This window comes from Halictus rubicundus, chromosome 12 (genome assembly GCF_050948215.1).
Source record: "Halictus rubicundus isolate RS-2024b chromosome 12, iyHalRubi1_principal, whole genome shotgun sequence".
NCBI lineage: Eukaryota > Metazoa > Arthropoda > Insecta > Hymenoptera > Halictidae > Halictus > Halictus rubicundus.
The window spans coordinates 8,685,273-8,707,947 of NC_135160.1; the positions used below are offsets into that span (position 1 = coordinate 8,685,273).

The following is a 22,675-nucleotide window of genomic DNA, read 5'->3' on the forward strand; positions in this document are numbered from 1 at the left end:
TAGAATCGGCAATTGGTTCTCTTTGTTCAATTCTAGATAGACAACTCTAGTTTACAGTACACTTCAAATATGTTCAAATTCAGTTAGGTGTATTTAATCTTCCTAAAAAAGTTCACTTTGTTCATTTTTATCTGAAGAACTCTAGTTTACGGTACACTTCAGACTTTGTATTAAAATTGATAGAGATGGATGTAATTTTTTAAGCGATTGTGACTCATTTTGTTCAGTTTTAATTGGCGCACTCTAGCTTACAAATTCTAGAATGTAGACTACATTCGTGTGGCAGTCGTTCCTAGCAATATTCGATCGTTTTGTTCACTTCAGACGTTCTTTTTGAAATCGAAAGGTGCGAAGTTGTCTATTTCGATCCCTGTTTCAATCGAATTACCAGCGCACAAATGCGATCCTCTTCTGTCGTCTCATTTTTCTCGTTTTTCCTTTCAGTTTTCATGGAATATATTTCGTGTACTTGAGACCCGAATCTGAATTAGGTTGATGGGTGTGCAAAATCAGGAGTTCTCGTTCCAGGGCCGATGGAGCGCCGATATCACTTCCGATTCGAACAAAATGAATTCGAACAAGAACAAGAACAAAGGTAGCATATCAACGACGCCCCACCAGCCTCCGATTCGCATCCCTATCCTCCTCCTCATCCCATCACCGTCGACTCTTCGTGATCTTAATGAGACGCGAGCGAACGATCTACCGATACAACCCTCGCGACATATTCGAGACGATTTCGGAACGATCGGCGTTCAAACTGTTACTCTCGATCGATTAAAAAATGCAACGACCTACCTGTGAAGCGATCATCTTCGATTTGCTCAGAGGCTCCACTACGCCCGCCTCTGCGATCGGAAGTCGACGCAGAACCTCCACCAGCTCGTCCGTTTCATTCTGTTCGATCAGAAATTTGTAAATTAAATTTGCAAAGGGAGGCCCTAGGCCGAAAGAAGCCGGTGAGGATGCAGGGCACGTACCTTGGGCACGTTCGATGGACCATTGGTCAAATAAGCGACGGGTTCTCGCATTGTCTGACGTCGAGGCACTATCCGCGATTTTTCCAACATGGTCAGCATCCACGAATTCTAAACGATATAATTGTTTGATGACAAGAAGCAATTTGACATAAAGACACAGAGCTATGTAGACATGTATTTCTTTTTCCAATAATCTTAATAATCTGGAACCGAGATAGTAAGATTTTTAGATTCCTCAATATTTTCAGTTTTGTATTTCGTCTAGTCACTCGTTACTAGAAATGCGCAAAATCCGCAGCGCATATATTAGGGTAATTCAACTTTCTGCAAAACTCGCGAAAAATAAATAAAACAACATACAGGGTATTGATTGAACGAAAATGAACCAGTTTAAATGACTCCAAGGTATAATAGTCGGAACGAAAGAGTGGAAATCAGATTTTGGTAGACGTAAGAGGAGAATGGAGATCTTACGATAGGTTTTTGCGGCTCGAAGTCGGAAAAGGTGTGAAACCTGACCGGGAACCGTTTGTTCAGGGCAGCAGCGTCGTATAAAGCGAGCACGTTGAGTTTCGAGGTTTGTTTCAACATCTGCGACAGGGACCGACCAATTTCGCCTGCGCCTCCCATCAACGTCACCTGTTCACCGAATATTTGTGCCGTTTAGTTCGTGAAATGATTAGGATCCGGGGGCGATCGAGCGAATCGTTAAGGGATGTCGTTCACGGATCAGAGATCTGTTTGCGAAGAGAATCGAACACACACCTTAATGTTCTCTTCGCCGGCGTGATATTTCCGCTGGCCAATGGTTTTCACGATGGATTTTGCGGCCCGGGAAAACATTGTTAGTGCTGTTGGTGATTTACTGAGAATTTTGGAACGCCTTCATTGGGCGCCCGACATGTCCAAACTGTGAAGTCAAACGGGCATCGTTACCAGGCGAAGTATTATGCAATTGTTTCGCCGAGCAGTACACCGTGCACTGGAAAAAAAGAGAAACATCGGGAATCTGAAATTGTACGAAACTGTACTGTTGTTGACCGTAATTATTTTTTGTATTTTGTCTCGGTAGTGGGTTTGAAAGAATTGTTCAAATTTTACTCGAAGACGTGTGCAAGTTTTATAATTTAGTCGATAAATACATTGTGCACATTCACGGTATAAATTGCAAAATATAAAATTGCCTAGCGAATGTTCTGTGCACCAGAAAATTCCGATTATCTTTGAACGCGAATATCTCGAGAACGAATCATCAGAGAGTTAAAGTTATTCGGATCGTTCGATACGTCTTTATTCGCCCTAAAAGAACATCAATAAATAAATGTGAGGTTCCATTTATAAAAAGGTACCGATGATCTTAAAATCTCGTTAATTAATGACCTCGAAAAAAATATCTATAAAAATGTCCTAAGGATACAACTGTATCCTGGGATATTTGTTTGTAAATAAATTAATAAGGCAGATATTTAAATAATTTCCTTATTTCCTATCTGGAGAAAATGAATTGTGCCGCCTTTCCCATAAGGAACCATGTAAATTTCGGCAAGAATCATCTGGTCTCCTCAAACGTCCGTACAGCGCCATTCGAGGTAGTGGCAAAACGCTCAAACTGTTGGCCAAACGTTATCGACTGTCAATTAAAGGTCGATAACTAGCCTCGAGTGTAATACTAGCGCCATCTAGCCCTAAAAAGATGATGCAGGTTCTGGTCCAGGCTAAAAAGTTGATGCAGGTTCTGTTCCAGGCTAAAAAGATGATGCAGAAAAATGGGGACACTAAAACCCCGAGCGTGAGCACTCTTGTCTCCTCTCTGTCGTCTGTAGTTCGGCTAGCAGTTTGACCACTGCGTTGAATGAAAAAATTTAAACCAGAGATTTTTTTCATCAGCAAACATTATTTATAAAGAAAATCAATACGTTAACACCATTATCAGAAAGTGTTGAAGATCTGTTTCAAAGCCGCCGGGCAAAATTCAGTAAATTGATTCAACAACAATGATAAAAAGATTTCATGTGGGCAACAGGTGCATTTTAAATGCATATCCCCGCCAGCGCTACAGGTGAACGTAATTCGAACTCCCTTGGCTTTTCATGTTTCTCGATCGAGCTTCCGCTGAATGTGCCGCAGATTATGGCTGTCAAACAAAAGTTGCATTGATGGAAATCGAACGTACCCGAGTACTTTAATTAATCGTATATAAGCGAGGTTAGTGTGCCGGGTTATTGTACATATGCAAACGCAGTTGCAGTCTACTTATTTTCCGGCATATAAATATGTTACTTATAATACCTCTGGGCGTGGCTACATTATTTCCAAAGAGATTCTTTTTATATAATTAATACTTTGCGTTATGCATTCTATAGAAATTTCTCATACGTTTCGTGATGCCCTTGCAACCGCATCTTGTCAATTTATTATCTAAATTATGATTTTTGCCGTGTACAATGTTTACGCAATTTTGAGGTTAAGCGGTGCAGGCAAATGTGTACCGCTGAAACTATGCCACTAGAATTTTGACTACGATATGTTCCAATTTTCATTTTTTTAATTGTTCCATATTTTTAGATGAAGCAATTAGAATTGTACACAATTGCACCGTTCCATTACAAGTGACTGAATAAGAAACTACTGGAACTGCAACATGGAGAAAAGAGGAAGCGCAGAGCTCTTGAACGTGGAGCAGAACAATTCTAAAAATGCTAGCTCAGACTCCCTGAACTCGGACAGTAAGAGCAGCTCGCTCAATTCCAAAATGGGTCAAGAATCGGTAACAAAAACATTCATATAATCGAATCTGGCATCTCACTAACACATCTTTACGTCTATCTAACTCTATGCAAGCATTCAACCTTCTTTAGGAAAGCTGGGAAAAAGCATCTCATTCCAAAAGTTTTTCTTCGAGCTCTACTTCGACAGATAACAATATTGTCTCTGCTTTAGAAGCTAGAAAAGAGAATCAAGTAAAAGTGAGTTGTTCTTTGATGAACAAAATCAATGCAGTTTTCATTTCAATGCTTTTTTTGTGCTTCTAGAATTTCTTTTCTCAAATACTCATCTTGATTTTCATTTCATTTTTGGTATGCTTTTGTTTAGAGATTTCCTTTCTTCACTTTTACTTTACTAAAAACTGTATGGAATGAGCCTTGTGCAACAGAACACCTATATAATCCTGTTGTTGTTGACGGTAGAACAAAATTTTCAAGAAGAAAGTTATTTCAAGGCCATTTCAAGGTCATAATATGGAAGCAGCTGCTATGTTATGGGATCTAAAATATGTAGTACCATTTAAAAACATTAATGACCTTCAGAAGACCTAGTAGATCAGGCGTAAAATATTCAGGTGTTCTGGTTTATATGCCTCATCCTGTAAAATTGAGTAAGATGATCAACCTGAACGTTAACATGCGGTTTTCCCCATTACAGAATTTGTCTAGCGGGGATGCAGGTCCAACGCTTCTAAGTGGAGAAAGAATAATGGGCATAGCTCACGAGGTAACGTATCTATGCCCGTATTCAGGACCAGCCAGAGGAATCCTTAGCGTCACGAATTACAAGCTTCATTTTCGAAGCGTGGATCGCGAGACACCGTACATCGTCGAAGTACCTTTGGGTGTGGTAAGCAGAATCGAGAAGGTGGGCGGAGCGTCCAGCAGAAGAGAGAATTCCTATGGAATCGAAGCATTCTGCAAGGACATGAGAAACCTCAGATTTGCCCACAAGCAGGAGAACCATTCTCGGAGGGACGTTTTCGAGAAGCTACAACAGTATTCATTTCCGTTGGCTCATAAGCTACCGTTGTTTGCCTTCGAATACTCTGAGACGTTCCCTGAGAACGGTTGGAACGTGTACGAGCCTATAGCAGAATTGAAGAGGATGGTAAATGCGTTACGCAGCCTCTTGTCTTTAGTTGAGATTAATCTATTAATTATCGATGCTAGGGAAGAAACACTGTACCCAGAGTAGTGGAATATTAAAAACTAATTGGAGATTATTTCCAGGGCGTAAACAACGATATGTGGAAAATATCAAAGATCAACGACACCTATTCCATATGCGACAGCTACCCTGCCGTGTGGGCAGTACCCGCTGCAGCGACCGACGAGGATCTGCAAGCGTCTGCGGCGTTCAGGAGCAAAGGAAGACTTCCGGTGCTCTCGTGGATCCACCCGGAGAGTCAAGCGACCATAACTCGTTGCGCCCAGCCCTTGGTGGGCGTTGGTGGGAAGAGGAGTCGCGAGGACGAACGATATGTTCAGTTGATCATGGACGCGAATGCGCAGAGTCACAAGTTATTTATTATGGACGCCCGACCGATGCCGAATGCGATAGCGAATAAGGCGAAGGGTGGAGGCTACGAGAACGAAGACGATTATCAGAACGCGGAGCTAGTGTTTTTAGACATTCCTAACATTCACGTGATGAGGGAAAGCCTTAGAAAAGTGAAAGGTATTCGGCTCGTTGCGTGCCGGTTCTTTTATCGGTTCGTGTTCTAAATGATCGCCTGGCACGGATGGTGGGAATGGCTAGTGCAATTAACCATTTATGACTCGGCTGAGCTCGTGCTACGATCACGACAACTACCATTGATATTCGTTACCTTTCAGAATTATGCTTTCCAAAGATCGATGAAGCGAGATGGTTGTCAGGAATCGAATCCACAGTCTGGCTGAAACATATCAAATACGTGCTCGCCGGGGCGCTCAAGATAGTAGACAAAGTTGACAATCACAAGACGTCGGTGCTGGTGCACTGCTCCGACGGCTGGGACAGAACCGCGCAGGTAATTAAGACAAACGTCATGTGTACCCGATTGCGATATACGTGCCCTTTAATGTTTGTAAATGTTTGCAGCTCACAGCTCTTGCCATGTTAATGTTAGATCCGTATTACAGAACTATCAAAGGTTTTGAGGTTCTCATAGAAAAGGAGTGGCTCAGTTTCGGCCACAAATTCCAACAGGTGCGACATTGAGCCGTCAATTAATTGATTTATCTAAGTTTTATTTCGCGCGGATTGTTCTAATCGCGAGGATCTTGCCCTCAGAGGATCGGTCATGGCGACGAGCACCACAGCGACGCTGACAGGTCCCCGGTGTTCCTGCAGTTCATGGACTGCGTGTGGCAGATCAGCCGACAATACCCGAACGCGTTCGAGTTCAACGAACACTTTCTTATCACTATACTCGACCATCTGTACTCTTGCAGATTCGGCACGTTTTTGTACAACAGGCAGGTGTCGCTCGACTTTTTATCAAGAAACACCACTGTCCAACTGAATAAGTCTTGCATAGAACTATGTTTTAGAATCTCGCAAATACGACGATATATGTCTTTTATGATGTTATGGACATTAGAACGTGTTTAAACGATGTGTAAAGAGAGGAAGATAACTAAAACGTCCATATTCTCAGTTAGTTTTCAATGTACCTTGAAAAGTGTGAGTCTGAGGCAAAATGAATCTACACTACGCGGTAGAGGAGGCCTTCTTTCTTGGTAAAAGGGAATTAGTTGGATAGTGTGAACTGAATTTATAGGGTCCGTGAATTTTCGGAGGATATGCTGATCGTTGCCATAATGTCTACAGCGAACGCGAGAGGGTACAAGCGCAGGTTAAGCAGAAAACGGTGTCTCTATGGTCGTACACGAACAGTCAATTATCCCTGTACCAGAACCCTCTGTACTGGTCAACGCCGACCTACCAACCGGCATTGCTGACGATAGCTAGCATGAGGTATATAAAACCGTGGAAGAGCGTGTACTGCAGGTGGAATCCTAGTATGCGACAGCAGGTTCGTAAAACTTAAAAGAGGCTCCATTTTATTCTATTTACAATCGATCTTTGTCAAATTCTTTTATACTATCATCTAAAGTCTTTTCTTTCCTAAAGTTTTTTCACCATATTTTTTCCTCGCTGTTCCAAAGGATCCTGTTTATCAACGAACGAGGGAGCTTCTAGTCTTGAACGAGCAACTGGAGAAACAGCTGGAGGAGGGTCGAAGCGAGCAAGCCTCCCGTGCGAACCGGTCGCTGACGTCGTCCGCACCGGTCAGGATACATTCCCCGGTTCACTCATAGTTGCAGGTCGTGACACGCAATTCGCCCGTCCTCTTTATCGATCTGTAGTTCATTGTAAAACGTGCCTCTCCATGTTTCCTTCTTCTCCTTCTCCTTACTCCTCCCTCGCCGGAGCCAACGGCGGGCGCTGTTCGACTAAAAGAACTTCGCAATCGCTATGTACAAAATGCTTGTTGATAAATGAAAAGGAAAGAGAACGCAGAACGTTTACGAATGTTGCGCAATCCACTCTCTACGGGCCTGTCCTCCTTCCCAATCGTCGTAGAATGTAGGAAACACGCTCCAACTCCTGCAAAAAAAAGAGACTATTCGGTCAATCCGGCGAAGACTATTCGCCCCTCAGAACGAGATACTGCAATGTCTGAAAACTTGGGAACTATTCCTTGGTCTCCACACCAGCGCATACTGATCTAATGACGGAACTTGTAACGTTCTCAATTATTTTCTTTAGTGTACGTACTCATTTCATCCTCGAATTCGACAGAATCCTCAGCACGTTTATGGCTGGCGCCTCCGCGACCAACGAGAGCACAATGCTGCTGACGTAAGTGACCATTATCACTCCGATGCCCATGTTAGCCTAAGAAAGTGGAATGAATTATAGATATCGATTCGTTCAATTAGTCGGTTCTTCGGTTAAGCTGCTACTGACCGTTGACATCAGGTCGAAGTAGTTCGGGTGATTATTGTACAAGTTTATCGAGGTTATGATCATTGGATTCAAGAGGTAAGCGCAGAAAGTTAGTCTGCCCAATGGTATCCATACTTTGAACGACAGGATCTTGTTCACAATACCTACGATCAAAAAAGAAGAAGAGTTTGAGAATCGAAGGATGTTCTGTTTTTAACACTAGGTTCACGGGACGCGTTCCAATATTTTTAATTCACGATTGTTGAGATTGTAAAGATGCATCCCTGAAGAATTATTCAACAAAGTTTATTTCTTTAGATATGTATTATTGAAAAATGGGTATAATTTTTATAAAGTAATGTAACATAGTCACTCTTAGCGTTCCGTAAACCTAGTGTTAAGAGAAAGAAGAGATTCATTACCTCCGTTGTTCGTTACACACGCGACTATTAGCCACGATATCCCAACGCCCCATATTGTTCTGCTGAAGGCTGTGTACAGAATACTCATATGCATCGACATGTTTCTTTCCACACCGCCGAAGAGAATCGAGCAGTTGCACAGCACGCCGATGGTCCAGCCGAGTATTTTGCCTTTCTGGAATGTTCAAGTTAATCTTAGACCCTGACGAATACTATGACTCTTGAGTTTTCTGTCGGGACCATCGTGCCCCTATTCAAATTTATACTGATAATTATTTAACATGTACTCAACTCGATAAATCTTTATTATCTTAATGTTTTTTTTTGTACTATTACCGATTTCCAACTCATTAAAATTATTAAGAGAGGAAACAAATGTCTACGTAGCTCCTGCATCTTGTAATGAATGACAATTGTTATTTCGCACAAAAATCCGCGGTCTGGTAATTATGTTTGCAATCATTTTGCGAGGCAGTTGTGAAAATTAGTGCATAGGACATGTTGCTAGGATTTGAGAGACCACGTTGTACACCTGGATCAAGCGTGAGACACTGGTTTGGAACGAAAAATATGTAATGAATTGCAGTTAGCAGATAAGAAAATGATTTTACCGTCGTAAGCTTCAATTTGTAGTTCATCTTGTCAACGATGATCGCGGTGGCCATTCCCACAAGGAATGGTCCAATCCTGAGCCATGGGCGCATGTACAAGTCTGTTAGCGTCCTGTGCATCTCGTCCATCCTGAAGGGGAACAGAAAGACAGTTGTACAAGTTGGTCCTAAGAAAGCGCTACTATTCTAGGAGAGAGTACTTCAGAGATACTTACGTGGGAACATAATCGAGGACGTACACCAAGTACCCATTCGATACTACACACGAGAGTAACGTTACAGCGCCCAAACTCAAGGCGACGTAAGACCGCCTGGAACAGTTCACCAACGATTTAAATTTCCGGTTGATAATCATTCAAACATCGTCCAGTCTAGACCATACTTTCCCAATCTTTTTTAACACTAGGTTTACGGAGCACTAAAAATTACTATTTTACATTTCCTTATAAAAATAACATGAATATATCTATCAAAATCTGTAGCCATTTTTTTAAATAATATATACCTAGAGAAATCAATTTGTGAAATAATTCCTCGTGTATCCATGTTTGCAATCTTAATATTCGTGAATTGAAAATATTAGAATCCGTCATTTTGACGGGTCCCGTAAATCTAGTGTTAATACTAGGTTTACAGGCCGCGTCGAAATGACTTGTTCTAATATTTTTAATTTACGATTATTGAGATTGTGAAGATGAATCCATACGGAACTGTTCAACAAATTTATTTCTTTGGGTATATATTATTTCAAAAAAAATTTGGATAGACACATTCTGATTATTTTTACAAAGTAATGTATAATAGTCACTTTTAGTGCTCCGTGAACCTAATGTTAACACATAGCCTCTAATTATTAATTTTTTGTCTGCACCCTTTTGAGTAAACTATTTCAATTTTGGGAAACTATGGATCAGACAAAGAAAGGGATTGCTTACCAGGTGTACAGCATCAGCAGGATGGTGCCGTACAGGAAGTACTGCATGTCGTTGGCAATGTACCAACTCCAGCTGAGGCACTGAAACAAGCACACACACCGTGTAAATCATCCTGTTCACATGGACTACAGGAACGTACGGTCACCAATTTTAATGGTTTACAACTCAAACCAATTAATCAATTTCGATGAAATTTATTAACAGTTTTTAACTTTTCGTAATTCAAACTAAACGCAATTTTTCTAAAATTTTCATTACATATCATCTAGTAAACTATTTTATCCAGCTTGGCAGAAAACCCGAAATCCGAAGGTCCATTTATAAAGAAGTTATTCTGATTCAAAGTGTCTGTCATCATAATTATAAGACTAGCTGTAATTGTATGTAGGACCCGGAAGATTCCAATTTAGTATCATTAATTTTTTGACAAGCGGTAGCGTAGAAGAAATATAAAGTCAACCCTGTTTTTCTTTTTAAATGGAATGATATATTTCTTCTCTATATTTTAATAGGACACTTCAAGATAAATACAATGGCCTTTACTGTGAAGGTCGTCTAAGGTCAATTGGAATGAAAAATAAATTATTTCTAAGCAAATAATGTGTTCAGTACCAGTTCATCCCACGAGAAGAGGTTGTTGATGTAGAGAAGGTTCCTCCACCAGTATTTCGAACAATAGTAACTCGGGGCCTCGACTATCTGATACGTCGAAGTCTTTTCATAGTATGTGTAGTTTAGTATCGCGATCAATAACACGATCAGATACGCTGGTGTGAGCCTAAAAAGGCGGTGGTTTAGAAAGACAATTCATTTTCTATGATATCAGGGATATTGATCGCAAGATGCATTTACCTGATGAATCGTTTGACGGTCTGCAGAGTGAGCTGCAGCATGCATATACCGAACGACAACGTCGGTTTCTCTTTGCGCATCACTTTAAGATAGATGCATCCCATCAGGAACCCGCTTACGCAGAGGAACGTGTCCACAGAATACGTCGCGTTGCTGATTATTTGCACTATGAAACCGTCCGTGAAGATCGACCCCCACGCTGCATTAACTGAAATCGAAAAAATCGGCGATTACTAATTCGGAGCGACGACTAGATCAAAGAAAAATGGGACACGTGTAACTCTTAAAACGGGCTTAACCACTGCAACATGCTAGCAATACTAATTAGTAATTAGTATACATGGTAATTTGCTATATACTAGCAATACTAATTGAAGACCGTGGTGCAAAAACCGGGTAAGTGCAGATTTTGAAAATTATATAATTTCTCCACCAAGCATTCAGGAATACATAAAAAATGTGTAAAATTTCAATAAATAGAATTTTTTTTTTAAATGGACTTGCCCGGTTTTTGCACCAAGGTCTTCAATTAGACTGCGTATCTCTATGCAAAACAAACAATTTTTATGTCAAATGTGAACGAAAATTAATAATTACTGTGCAGTATCGAAAAGCAGCTCAAGAATTTCGTCCGATTAGGAAATTGCTGTAGAACAATTTGCTAATTGTTAGGGGCACCCTTACCCATATAATTATTGGTATAGTAAGCGGTGTGCACGAAAATGACCCACAACATGCTTATGCTCTTGAGACCGTGCAATGCTGGAATCGAGCCATCTCCAACCTTGAACGTGAAAATCTGTTTCGCGTTCGTGTACGCGGAGAAACACATGAGAATCTTCGTTGTCATAGTCTCCGGCTTATGCTCCTCCATGGAGACGTCTTCCGGGTCCGGTTCCGGCTCGTGCTTCGCTTCCACGTCGTTCTTCAATTCTGTGCGCATTCAATCGTAGTTTTCCAATTTCGATTACTATGTTAGTATCCCTTGCCGTGGGAGACCATAGATCTTTAGCCATGGATCTAGTTCATTATATTTGGTAATGTCCCGAACAAGATAAAAATCTAACTTCCTTAACATCATATAGTTGAATGCTTCGTTTCGAGACTGGTATGTCTGACTTTGAAATTTAAACAGACTGCGGATTTTTATGCTAAATAAAAATGTTCTACATCGAATGTGAGCGACAGAAATTGAATAAAAATTAAGTACTTTTCAAAATAATTTTTCTGAGTCTCCAATGGTAAATATTCTTAAAATCTTCTAATTTCCTTTATAGTTTGCGTGTTTCGCCAATTCATTGCCATCAAAGATACACAAAAATCCGCAGTGTACAAGTCGAATCCCGCGTAATTTTTTTTTTTTCGATGTTGCCTAAATTCTGACGGAAGATCAAGGGAATCGGAGTGTTCCAATGATCGATGGCTATCGATCTCGGCCTCTCGATCAGGCGGCGATCGTGCTCACCAGTAGTGTTATTGTTCTCGAACGTGAGGAAGTCCCTCTTCTTTCTCAGTCGTTTTTGGTAAAACATGACGTCGTACACCGTGCCAGCGATCACCAGGACAAGGGACAACGTCAACAAAAGTCTGCGAGCAAACAAGTTACGGTTTATCAACATTTTCGAAACGCCTCGGCTATTGTGCAAGAGGCAAAAGCATTTCCGTCACGGGCGTGAACGAGTCCGTGCGGATAACAGGAAACGTCGAACACTATATGTATCAGTCCAGGTGTTTAACGTGAAAATTCGAGGTATTCAACGACGCCAAACGTGACATCGATTCGGTATACGCAAGATAAAAATTATCTCCACGAATCTCAAGAATCTTAATAATTTGAATAGGTTGCAAATAATGTGCCAGTAATGTTAAATTCATTTGATGTTCTTTCTATTTTGCGCTTCGCTTCCTCATTTTTGCCAGAAATGCATCAAATCTACCGATCAGAGAAACAAGTTCCGAATTTTCATGAAATGGTCGATCATCTTGGGGCAAGCATCGATTATGTTTGGCTACCTACATCGCTATGACGATCTGGCCGCTCAACAGCCACTGGTGATCATCCGTCACATCGGAGACCTCGAGCAACTTAAAGTCCGCGGAGTATAGTTGCCCAACTAGGAGAGTCCTATCATGGAAGATCTTCTCTATGATTACGTATACGTCGTCCACCGAGCAGGATGATGGCAGACACATTCCCAATAGCATGTGGTCCTAAAATACAATGATACAGTGAGTCGAGCAGCGATCCAAGGATCCTCGAGGGTTTTTGCCAAGGATTCTGAGCGATACAGATCATCCCCTAAGTTTCTAGGCATGAGTTCATCGTCGAGGCGGCTGGGTGTTGGAAACACTTGATTTATTTATTTTGTCTTAGCGAGACTCCTTTAATTTTATTCACGGTTTTATGTCGCGAAACAGCAAGTCATTAAGCATTGAAATCTGATGACGTCTTTGGGAAGATTTCGAAGATTCTTTTGAATTTAGCACAGGCACTCGGAGGACTATTAATAGATTTCCGGTGCGTAATGAATGTCTCGACACAAAATGAAATTGAGCATCGTGAGCATAAATTCACCGAAGATGGAATATTCATGAGATAATGTTCGTATCTTTTTAGATGAACGTTGGCATCTTTGTTGGGAGTTTGAGTTTCGGTGTTACAGCGAATAGTAAGTAGGTGACAGTAATCGTTGTCGATTCTTTTCATTATTACAACGGATCGCAAGACCTTACATAATATCTTTTATTTTCGTTTATAGTTGGCAAACTGTGAAGGATTCGAAAACGGAAAGATAGAGATGTAATAACTTTTTCAGTCGGCGAAGCAAATTTATGCAAATGGAGACATTTCTGCTCAAGCATCGAGAATACGAAATGAAGCGTCTCGATGCTTATATTAACGGTTTCATTAGACTCTTTGCACTGTGCAAAACCATTTTTACAGATCTTTCTAACCTTACGTAATTAACTTTTTGCTGTTCAGGTACCGGCGTTATACTTCTCTGACTTCATTTTCATTCAACTTTCGTCGAATCAATTGTCATTAATTATCCTTCTCAGTTGTTCGGTTTATTTTGAAAAAGTGACTTCTTTTTAAACCGTGCATGGGGACTTTTTTGTCTGATTGCTAAGTGCAAAGAAAACCTGTTCTGCCTTTCTGCAGTGTCTCCATTTTGTTTGAACATTTATTCTTGCAAACAAAACTATTGACGCAACGAAAGCCAATAATAATTAGTAGTAATTAGTTATAATATTAATATAATAATAATTAGTCATACCTCGCCTTTAATTCCCAAATGGTACTGCTGCGTGCTATTGTGCACGAACCTCGCGACATAGTACTGCACAGGATACGGCGGGAACTCGTACTTAGGGTCGCGATACAGCGACGCGTTCCTCGAGTGCTTCAACGACACGGGGGTCCCCCTCTTATCATTCATGTATTTGCATCCTAAACGACTACCCGGCCATAAGTTATTCCCACTAGTAAATCCGGAACCGGGACGTCCACCAGCATCCAGAACTTCATAAACAAACAATTCATAATGAGCTCACGTGTAAAATTACAAGGTCAATAACCTATCCCGACAATGTCTCTAATGTTCGTCTTAGGTGTTTAACTGTTTATCAACTAAACAAAATATTGTACCTTGCACTTGAATACATTCCGAATGTTTTTGACTTTCTAAATTCTACAAGACCCGTTGTATCCTGAGTATCCTGACACAGAATATCGCTGCTACGTTGTCCTAATTGTTAAAAAGAGAGTTTCTGATTCCTCTCCTAATTATTCATTACTTGTCTACCGAATGAAACGCTGTAATTTTTAATCGTTTCATAAATTCACCTTCGAGAACGTTCCTAATTTCCTAGCTCGAACAAGAACCATATCCTCGCACAGGATGTCTCCGACTTTTAACTTAATCATTTCATTCTTTAGCCAGCAAACGATTACCCTTCTTCAGCTACCCAGCGAATCCCTCAAATCAGCCACCATGTTCTACTTCCCAGCGTCTACCGACCAAGACCTCCGCGACCGAACAAACCATACCCGGCCCGCAAGATGTCAACGGGACGGCAACCCTAATCATCGGTGATCGCGAAACAAACACAATTGAGCTCGGTAGATCGGCTCGTAGGCGCCTCGCGTTTCCGAGCCTCCTACGAAACTAGTTTCTTGTGTAACGCGAAGAAAGTCGCGAGACGATCGATGTGCCGGGGTTGCCCCGGCGCGGCGCGGCCGGGCCCCACGAAAAATCCAACGATCGAGAGGATCGTCGCGTAATCGCGACGCACGGCCCGCGTCGCGAGCGTTGCACAAGCGTCGAGCACGTTATCGGCCCGAATTATCCGGCGGCGTAACCGTCTCTGTGTGTACACGCGAACGGAAACGAGCCTGTTACGAAACAGGCCGCGCATTCCGTCTCGTTTCGTTTGGCTACGGAGTTTCCTCGCGGTTTTCTACTTCCAACCCTCCTCTCACCGTCCGTTACCGTCGAAATACCGCGCTAATCAACAGCGCGGAGCTCTCCAGACCGGTGCGACACCTGCACTCCACCGAGAAAGGGCTAACTCAAACCCTGAGACAATTATCTCTATGGCAACGAGACTGTCAAGGGAAAAACCGTTCCAGTTTCGGTTTCATTGATTAAATTCTTTTGATTTTGTGGAAGATTTCTAGGATCAATTCTGTCAATTTGGACAGCTGCTTATTTGAATACTATCGGGACAGTAAGTTGCTGTATTGGTACAAATTATCCGGTATCAATGTGTCCCAATTAACCGGAATCCACTGTACCAACGTCTCAGGGTGCCTAGACTCTACCGAGGGAGATTTAACTCAAGATGATTCAACCCCTACAGTGGATATTCTGCTAACATCCGACGACCCCTAAACTCCAGCAAAAGAGGATTAACTGAAATCCAAAGATGGACAACGATAGCGAAGGAAAATCGTGGAAGTTCTTCTACTAACGTCTCATGCCCCAGAGGACGTTGTTGTCCACGGCATCCCGCAGCAATTGCAACTCCGTTCGACACTGCGTGCTGTTCAGCGTGTTTAGGTAGTTGAGGACCGTGTACAGGGGTATGGTCTCTTTCATAGTCTCTCGATTAGGATGGGCAGCCAGGCTCGAGAGACAACCCTGCGCGCATAACGCGGCCAACAGCAACAACTTCGCGTAGCAGGTCATATCGTCTCTGTCGGCGGTTCACTGATAGATGCGTTGCTCACTGATAACAACAACTGTACAGCATGTGTCCCGGTATGAACGCGGATCGTTGACGCATGTAACCTGTCGCCCGGGTTCTTCTGGGACTTGTCCGAAGCTGACGGTTTCGCGTACCGAGTAGCACTGCCGATTCGTTGCCGGCGATCGGGGTTGTAAACCGAGCGGAAACCGACGCCGCGCCCCCCGATGATCTCTCCGGTGGATCCTAGGACCTCGACGATCACCTTACCGCGATCCCGAACAGACAGGCCGTGTCCGTGGAGGGAGTCACAATTTATTTGCATGAGCACGCGCCGACCAAGGAGATACGACGACCGGGAAAGGACTGCCGTGCAGAGGAGAAGTAATCACAGAATCCGAATGGAAAGCAAGCCGTCCTCGTGGCCTGCGTCGTCATCGGCGTCGTCGTATCTTTGAAGTTAAGCCGCGGTACCGTGCCCCACCATACGGGCGTCGAGGCGCTGATCGACGACCATCGACGTGACGATTTCCGCCCGTTTTGCCGAACGGATATCGACTGTTAATGGTCTTGCGCTATGACGCCCTTCCGTGGTCCATCTTCGTCTCTTTGACGAGCAAACTTACCCTTCTCGCAGACCGAATCCACCATTTTGCTAGGCAACTTGGTGACTCGGGAGTGAAACAACGCTGTGCCATTTCTATTCATTGTTATAAGTTACTTGTACTTCATATATATTTGGAGAATTTCTTCGGAGATCTAGAGCTTTCAACGGAAATTATTGCTAAAACTGAATGTACTATATTTCTCTTTATGTACTATATTTCTACCACCATACGCTCCAGTGATGAATCCCATTGAAGAAGTCCTTTTTGATTCTTCATGAATTCGTGTTTCAAGTTGTCATGCTCGGCCGCCATTTTCCGGAACGCGCGGCGCTCGTCCCGGTTCGGGATTTAGTCGATCAGGATCGGTGCAAGAAACTTTGATCGAAGTTTAGCTCGTTCGCATCATCGGTGAGTTTATGCCGGCTGTTTTCATGTGTGGCATTAACAGTTTAAATATTGACGAGTCCTCGAAAATCGGAAATTTGGTACTTCGAATAATTGTGAACAAATAGGAATGTCGATGCTTCTGGGATTAAGCGAGATACTGTTTGCCTGGCATTAGTATTTCAACTTCAGATTAATGTACTGTGTCGTCTAACATAAACACGTTCGGTTATTCTCAGCATATCATTCCTGACTGCGAGTGGCTCCTTTCCAGGTACGTGGATTTGCAATCAATTACAACTGAATCTTTAGGATTGGAACGTGTTTATGTATGCAACCGAACAAATTCCTATTAGCACCATATATTACGACGAGCATTAAATATTGTTTACGCTGAAATGAGTAATGTTTATGAGCGCACTTGCGAAAGAAATCTAAATTGCTTTGGAGCTTCGGATATATATAAAATCTTAATGCATTCTCGTTATAATGCAGAGTTGATCCTTTCGTCGATCATTATAATACACACAGTGCGCATCGTATTCTACCCTCTTCTTCAAACCGATGCTGCAAGGACCGATGTGCAGATATATAATGAAATTTTTAATACTAATTATTTCATTATTTATCCGTACAACGAAATGCTGCAGCTTGAACTTGAATAAATTGTTTCACACATCGTTTAAATGAATTCATCTCGCAGAGTTTTTCTTCTGATTTTATAGCTTTCGTAGAAATCAATGCATCACGGCAATTTATCAGGTGGCAACCTATTAATAGTCTAGCAATGGTCAACAACTACGTTATACGGAAATTGAACTTAATCATTTTCTATCGGATAGTCGTCTCGGAAGAAGCTGCTAGATTATGGTATCGCAATGACTCGTTGGTTCGCGGTCGGGACTGTTATTATAGTCGCGGGATTTATTGTATAATACTTATCAGTTATGATTTTTTTCTCGGGATAATCGAATAATTGCTATTTGGTAATACGTTACCACGTTTGCGACAATTACACAACTAGCCCTTTGCAGTCGAAGCTATTTTAACTCGAAATTCCAATATTTTTTAAACCGACATAATACCTAATTCAATACTGAAACGTTTGCTAATTCATTAAATACACACAAATTTTCGAGTACTAAGAACTAATGCTTGGGTAAAGTGTTGTTCTAAGTGAAAATTAGCATTTACAACGTTTGCACTTATGCTGCTTTGACGCCAGATTGTCCCAATGCAAGACAATTCGGGACATTCTAACTAGTTCTATTTTTATGCAAATAAGGTCAAGAAATAGTTTGACTCGTACAATATTTTTCCATCAGGACGCAACACTTTTTCGTATCAAATTTTGCACGTGAACGTCACGTTGTTTCCGAGTGGCAACAATTGCGAACATTCCAACACTTCTTCCTAAAACCATGGGCTTCGAGTTATGTCACTCTGACAGCAAACGAACGGTATGTACACGCGTCCGTCGACGAGAGGCAGGAGTCAAGTCTCACTGTTAGTTCTCCGTTTCGTCTCGTGGCAGACGAGGAAACGAAAGTTTTGCAAGCGCAAGGTCGGTGTATTATAAACCGTTTGTGCCCTCGAGCACAGGATGGCGCAATAAATAGACAATCAAACTGATAGCAATAGACACGGGCGATGAGTGACCGGAGGAGAGGATTGACAGCGAGGATGAATTCGGTCAACGGTGGAGAACGTACTTGTCATCTCCGAGACAATGCTATTTGTTAAGCAAATAGACGAGATCCGTGACTAATTCGACGAGCCGTGCCTCGAGAAATGCAAATTTACGAAACGGCTAGGCTCACGATTGGCCTGTTACCTTTGCCGTCGATTTCTATGTGTGGCTATCTGCTATGGAGGATCAAACGGTTGTAGCTTCACGAACACACCCATAAATTATGAATAGGGGAATATACCATTCGTCCCAGTCCCAAATGTTTTGGTTTTACGGCATGAACGGTCTTCTCAAGCCTCGACGCGTTGCAAAGCGTTTTTTTCCACTCTTAGAATGGGTCAGACGAATTTTGATGTTGCCACATCAATTAATGACTCCGCAGTCTGTTAATTATAATTCGATTAAATATGTATTTAATATTGCACAGATATTATACGATTCAATATATTCGTTTCACAATAGATGCTGAGATCGAATCGTTTTGAAGTAAGCGATCTTTATGAATTTTTTCCTAGAAAACTATTGACGATATGAGAATAAACTTTTTTGGGACGTATAGATACGTCCTTAAGCTACAAGAACATATTTTTTGTTAGCTGCATTTAATCACTTATCTTTTAGTGAACATCCTTTTTTGTACGGGGACGCTATCGGCCGGAGCACACGGAAAAAATCGCGATTGCGAAACGCCGCGCCGCGAGCCTAACACCGGTAGCCTAACACCGCCACCATCTTCTCGGCCAGGTAATTCCGCCGGTTCGGCTACGGTATTACGTGGCGATTACGTGTCAGCGAAATTTCATAAAGTCGAACACAGGCAGCAAGGAGCGGCGACTATACCTAATATCCCGCCAATAAAATGAGAATGCTAATTGCGCTCGGCTCGCGAGATTGCCCGCCGAATAGTGGTATTAAAACGCGCGGGCGCGACACGGGTGAAAGTTTTCGAAGAAAGGAGAAGAGCTGGAAGGAGATCGGTTAAACTCGCGATTGAAGTCCGAGCGCGATTTGCCCGAAAGAGGTAATCCGAAAAATCGATTTGCTCGGAGAATCGACCTGGAAAACGTAATCGTGCGGATCAGGCGTTTCAGCTTGGACTTTTACGTTTCGCGACACAATTTCGCGGAGCGATGCGTTTATCATCCATTATGAAAAGTTATGGCGAATTTATGGCTGGTTACAGCTACGTCTTAATTGATTGGCGCACGGTGATGAAATCGTTATCGCGAATTGAATCTGTTAAATGGGGACCGAGTTACTTCATTATTCAGGTTCGCCATCACCTTTCAGAAATTGTTCAGATTTCATGTAATTCAATAAATCATTCTTTCACCTAATTGTGTCATAGTATTCGTGCCGAGCCGTATGCGTAAAGCCTTTTGTTAATTTTTTAAGTAAATACTCGGTTTTTTTTCTGAAGGATGAATTGTTTGCTAGAAATAGTATTTACTCGATTTTACTGCCTAGTGCTAACAGAAAATTATGCGTAAGCAATTCGGTATACGCGTTTATTTATTCTTGATACTTTCAAATGTTTGATCACTGTCAGGCACATGACTCATTGAACATTTTTGTTGTCTCAATTTTACTTTCCTTTCACTACGCATTCGCGTGTGCTCATAAGTGCAAAGTCACAAATGATAAGTCGTAAATGATTGATTAATGCACGAAGGAAGGGCTACGGATTAATTTGCACGCCTGATGTGACGTTTCGTCTACTGGTTTTCGTAAAAAATATTTAAAATTCGCAAATTTATACACAATCGTCGGGGGAATTCCGGTGCCAATCCGTAGAAACGAAGAGAATGGAGGACAAGGACAGGCGATTACAGTCTCAACATTTTTTTTTATAAGAGTCTTCTGATTTGTCGATGATAGGACACTGACCGATCAGGATGCACGGCTCATTTTTGCAATTCTTTGCATAATGATTACTCGGCGAGCACGTGGCGTTGCGAAACCTGTCTTGTTATTGTTTTGATCGGGAATTGGTATTGACCGAAGTGGACAGTTGAAGTGTATTCTTGAGGGTGTGGCTGCTCAACACATTCACTACCAGCTTCACACATACTTAACGTTCACGTTGCTATTTAAAGTCGCAACACGCATATTCCAAAACTCCAGAACTTCTGTTAAATTGTTTGAATGCAGACTAAAGTCTTGATCTAAGACCAATCCTCGGGTCCGTGCTGTGGCATAGATCGTGTAGGCCTACTAACTATTTAGTAATACAATAGTAATAGTAATTCCGTCTCCTGGATTCTTAATGAAACATCTTTTCATCGTTCTAGGTAACGAACGCGTCCTGCAATCAGAGTGGATTATCACATTAACGACACGCTAACGTAACAAACTCCCTACAGGAAAATAACTGGCTGGCGTCAGCAGGCATGTTTGCCATAAGGCTTCCGTCATATTAATAAACTATTCAAAGGCGACGGGATCGATCTTGTAACAAGTCCAGAAGAGAAGGATCAATGTTTTGTAGCTTAACGGGAAAAAAGCAAGAACTACGTTAACAAGGCAACGAGAATTATCAGACAATAGACAATAGAGAAACAGAAACAAAACAGAGAGAGACCGCATAACGTCGTTGACAGCACAGCATACGTTTTGATAGTGCCCGGGGTTATTTGGGGGAACTTGATTGTTTCTTCTCGAGTACAGTAGTTCGAAAAAACGACATTACGCCGGAACAACACCTCATTCATTCCACTTTTTACAGGTCTTGAAAGAACGAAACTGACGCAGGAGTCAAGAGCAGTGCTGGAGAATGGTACATACAATTAAATGATGACGAATATCGTAATAAAGGTATTAGTAATCAGCTATTAGCAATTGTAATTTAATTAAAATCTCTTGTAATAGATTTTTCTGATCGAGTCGCATGTTCTCCACGATCGTTGGCAACTATGCAAATATTGCGCTTAGGTATCAATTCGGAATTGGAAAAACATTATCAATGACACGCTATAATCGAACCCACTTAATGCTGATTTAAACTCTCTGCCCAGATCGCAATTAATAAAAAGATTCAACAAACACTATGTCGTGGCTGAGGCGACATTTAACAGGTGTTTACAAAATGCCGGAGTGCCAAGCGTTAAAGAAGGGCACCGTTTATAAATATTTACAAGGCGTAAGCTTGCGCGCCAAGCTTCCCCCTATTTTTCCCTCATTCTACAACGTTTAAGCTTTAGTTTAAAAAAGGTCCCATCACCCTATCTCGATGCCATCAAAAGTTCTACGATTTTGTTCCAATAATGACGTTGCCTTTGCGTCGTCCCGCCAGCGAAATGCCAATGAAGAGCGCAAATTAATAATTTTCGATTTCCCGGTGGCCGTGAGAAAAGTTTCCGCGAAACCGGCAGAAAGAAAACCGACACCATCGAGTCTCGTCGAGACACGCAAAAAAGAAACGAACAGGAGCAAACGATCTTTTGTCCGGTCATCTCTGCAATTTGGTTCGCGTGACAGTCTACACGAAGACACAGCGCCACCGATGGAACATAGTCCGGTCTTTTTAATTGCCTTCGCACGTGCTTGGTTTCTTTCTGACTTTCGTGGTTCAGCGTCGGGAATAAAGGTCGCAGAGAACAAAATAGAAGAGCGACACCGACGACCATTTCTGCAAAGGTCGCCGGTGACGATTGGTCTGCGAGTTTCGCACGACAGTGACGAAATTAATTTCCTAGAATGTGAAGGAGTTTCTGGTAAATTTATCGGTTTGACCAAGGGGAACCTGTTCGCAGACCTGTTGATAGTTTTTCTACGTCAAAGACGCCGGTTTAAGGTTTCCATCTAGATACATATCTCGTTAGTGTTTATTAAGATGCGTTGCTGGTTGATAACATCGTGGGCAATGCCACTGGATTGCGTTTCCTATGCAAAATATTATTCTCATGTCTTTATAAATTACAAGATGCAGGAAATTGTATAATAGACACTTAGCAGCACATAATGTTCTGAAATTCTTTAGATGTGTTTACTGATTCAACAATTAGATTAAATTGTAGATTTAAGATACTATTACAAAATAGATTTCTCGATAGTTGTTCCACATCAAATAGAAGCTTCAGGATTTCCTCTTACATAATATTTTAATTAGGAACTATTATATTCTGTTACTTGCAGTTACCGGTTGATTCAGGATGGAAATGTCGGTTGTCGTAAAAAAAAAATTCACTAAGAAATCTGGAGCTGCGAATTACAGAATTGTAAAAACTATTACAAAATCACCGGCAGGTTAATATTGTTGGTGAGAAGTTTTGCTCTTCAACAAGAAAGTTTGATTAGAT

General features: G+C 41.8%; 2 protein-coding genes across 3 annotated transcripts; one reads left to right on the top strand and one right to left on the bottom strand.

Moving 5' to 3' along the window:
* The first annotated feature begins 3,087 nt into the window (after nt 1-3,087).
* Nucleotides 3,088-7,251, top strand: Mtm (phosphatidylinositol-3-phosphate phosphatase). 2 transcript variants are annotated; one of them, XM_076797769.1, is made up of 10 exons: nt 3,088-3,185; nt 3,546-3,747; nt 3,839-3,946; nt 4,404-4,856; nt 4,979-5,426; nt 5,585-5,760; nt 5,832-5,939; nt 6,024-6,208; nt 6,564-6,768; nt 6,902-7,251. In XM_076797769.1, the coding sequence occupies exons 2-10, from the start codon at nt 3,622-3,624 to the stop codon at nt 7,052-7,054; spliced, it is 1,962 nt and encodes a 653-aa protein (XP_076653884.1). In that variant the 5' UTR covers nt 3,088-3,185; nt 3,546-3,621; the 3' UTR covers nt 7,055-7,251. The 2 variants fall into 2 exon arrangements, with proteins under 2 accessions (XP_076653884.1, XP_076653883.1); XM_076797768.1 differs by lacking the exon at nt 3,839-3,946 and having other exon boundaries at nt 6,564-7,031.
* Nucleotides 6,770-16,062, bottom strand: LOC143359658 (nose resistant to fluoxetine protein 6). The gene is made up of 14 exons (XM_076797763.1): nt 15,481-16,062; nt 13,784-14,028; nt 12,523-12,716; nt 11,971-12,092; nt 11,190-11,438; nt 10,506-10,713; nt 10,266-10,431; nt 9,654-9,733; nt 8,934-9,029; nt 8,719-8,848; nt 8,108-8,282; nt 7,707-7,849; nt 7,515-7,634; nt 6,770-7,343 (listed from the first exon to the last, which is right to left on the bottom strand). The coding sequence occupies exons 1-13, from the start codon at nt 15,695-15,697 to the stop codon at nt 7,515-7,517; spliced, it is 2,145 nt and encodes a 714-aa protein (XP_076653878.1). The 5' UTR covers nt 15,698-16,062; the 3' UTR covers nt 6,770-7,343.
* Between the last annotated feature and the right edge of the window lie 6,613 nt (nt 16,063-22,675).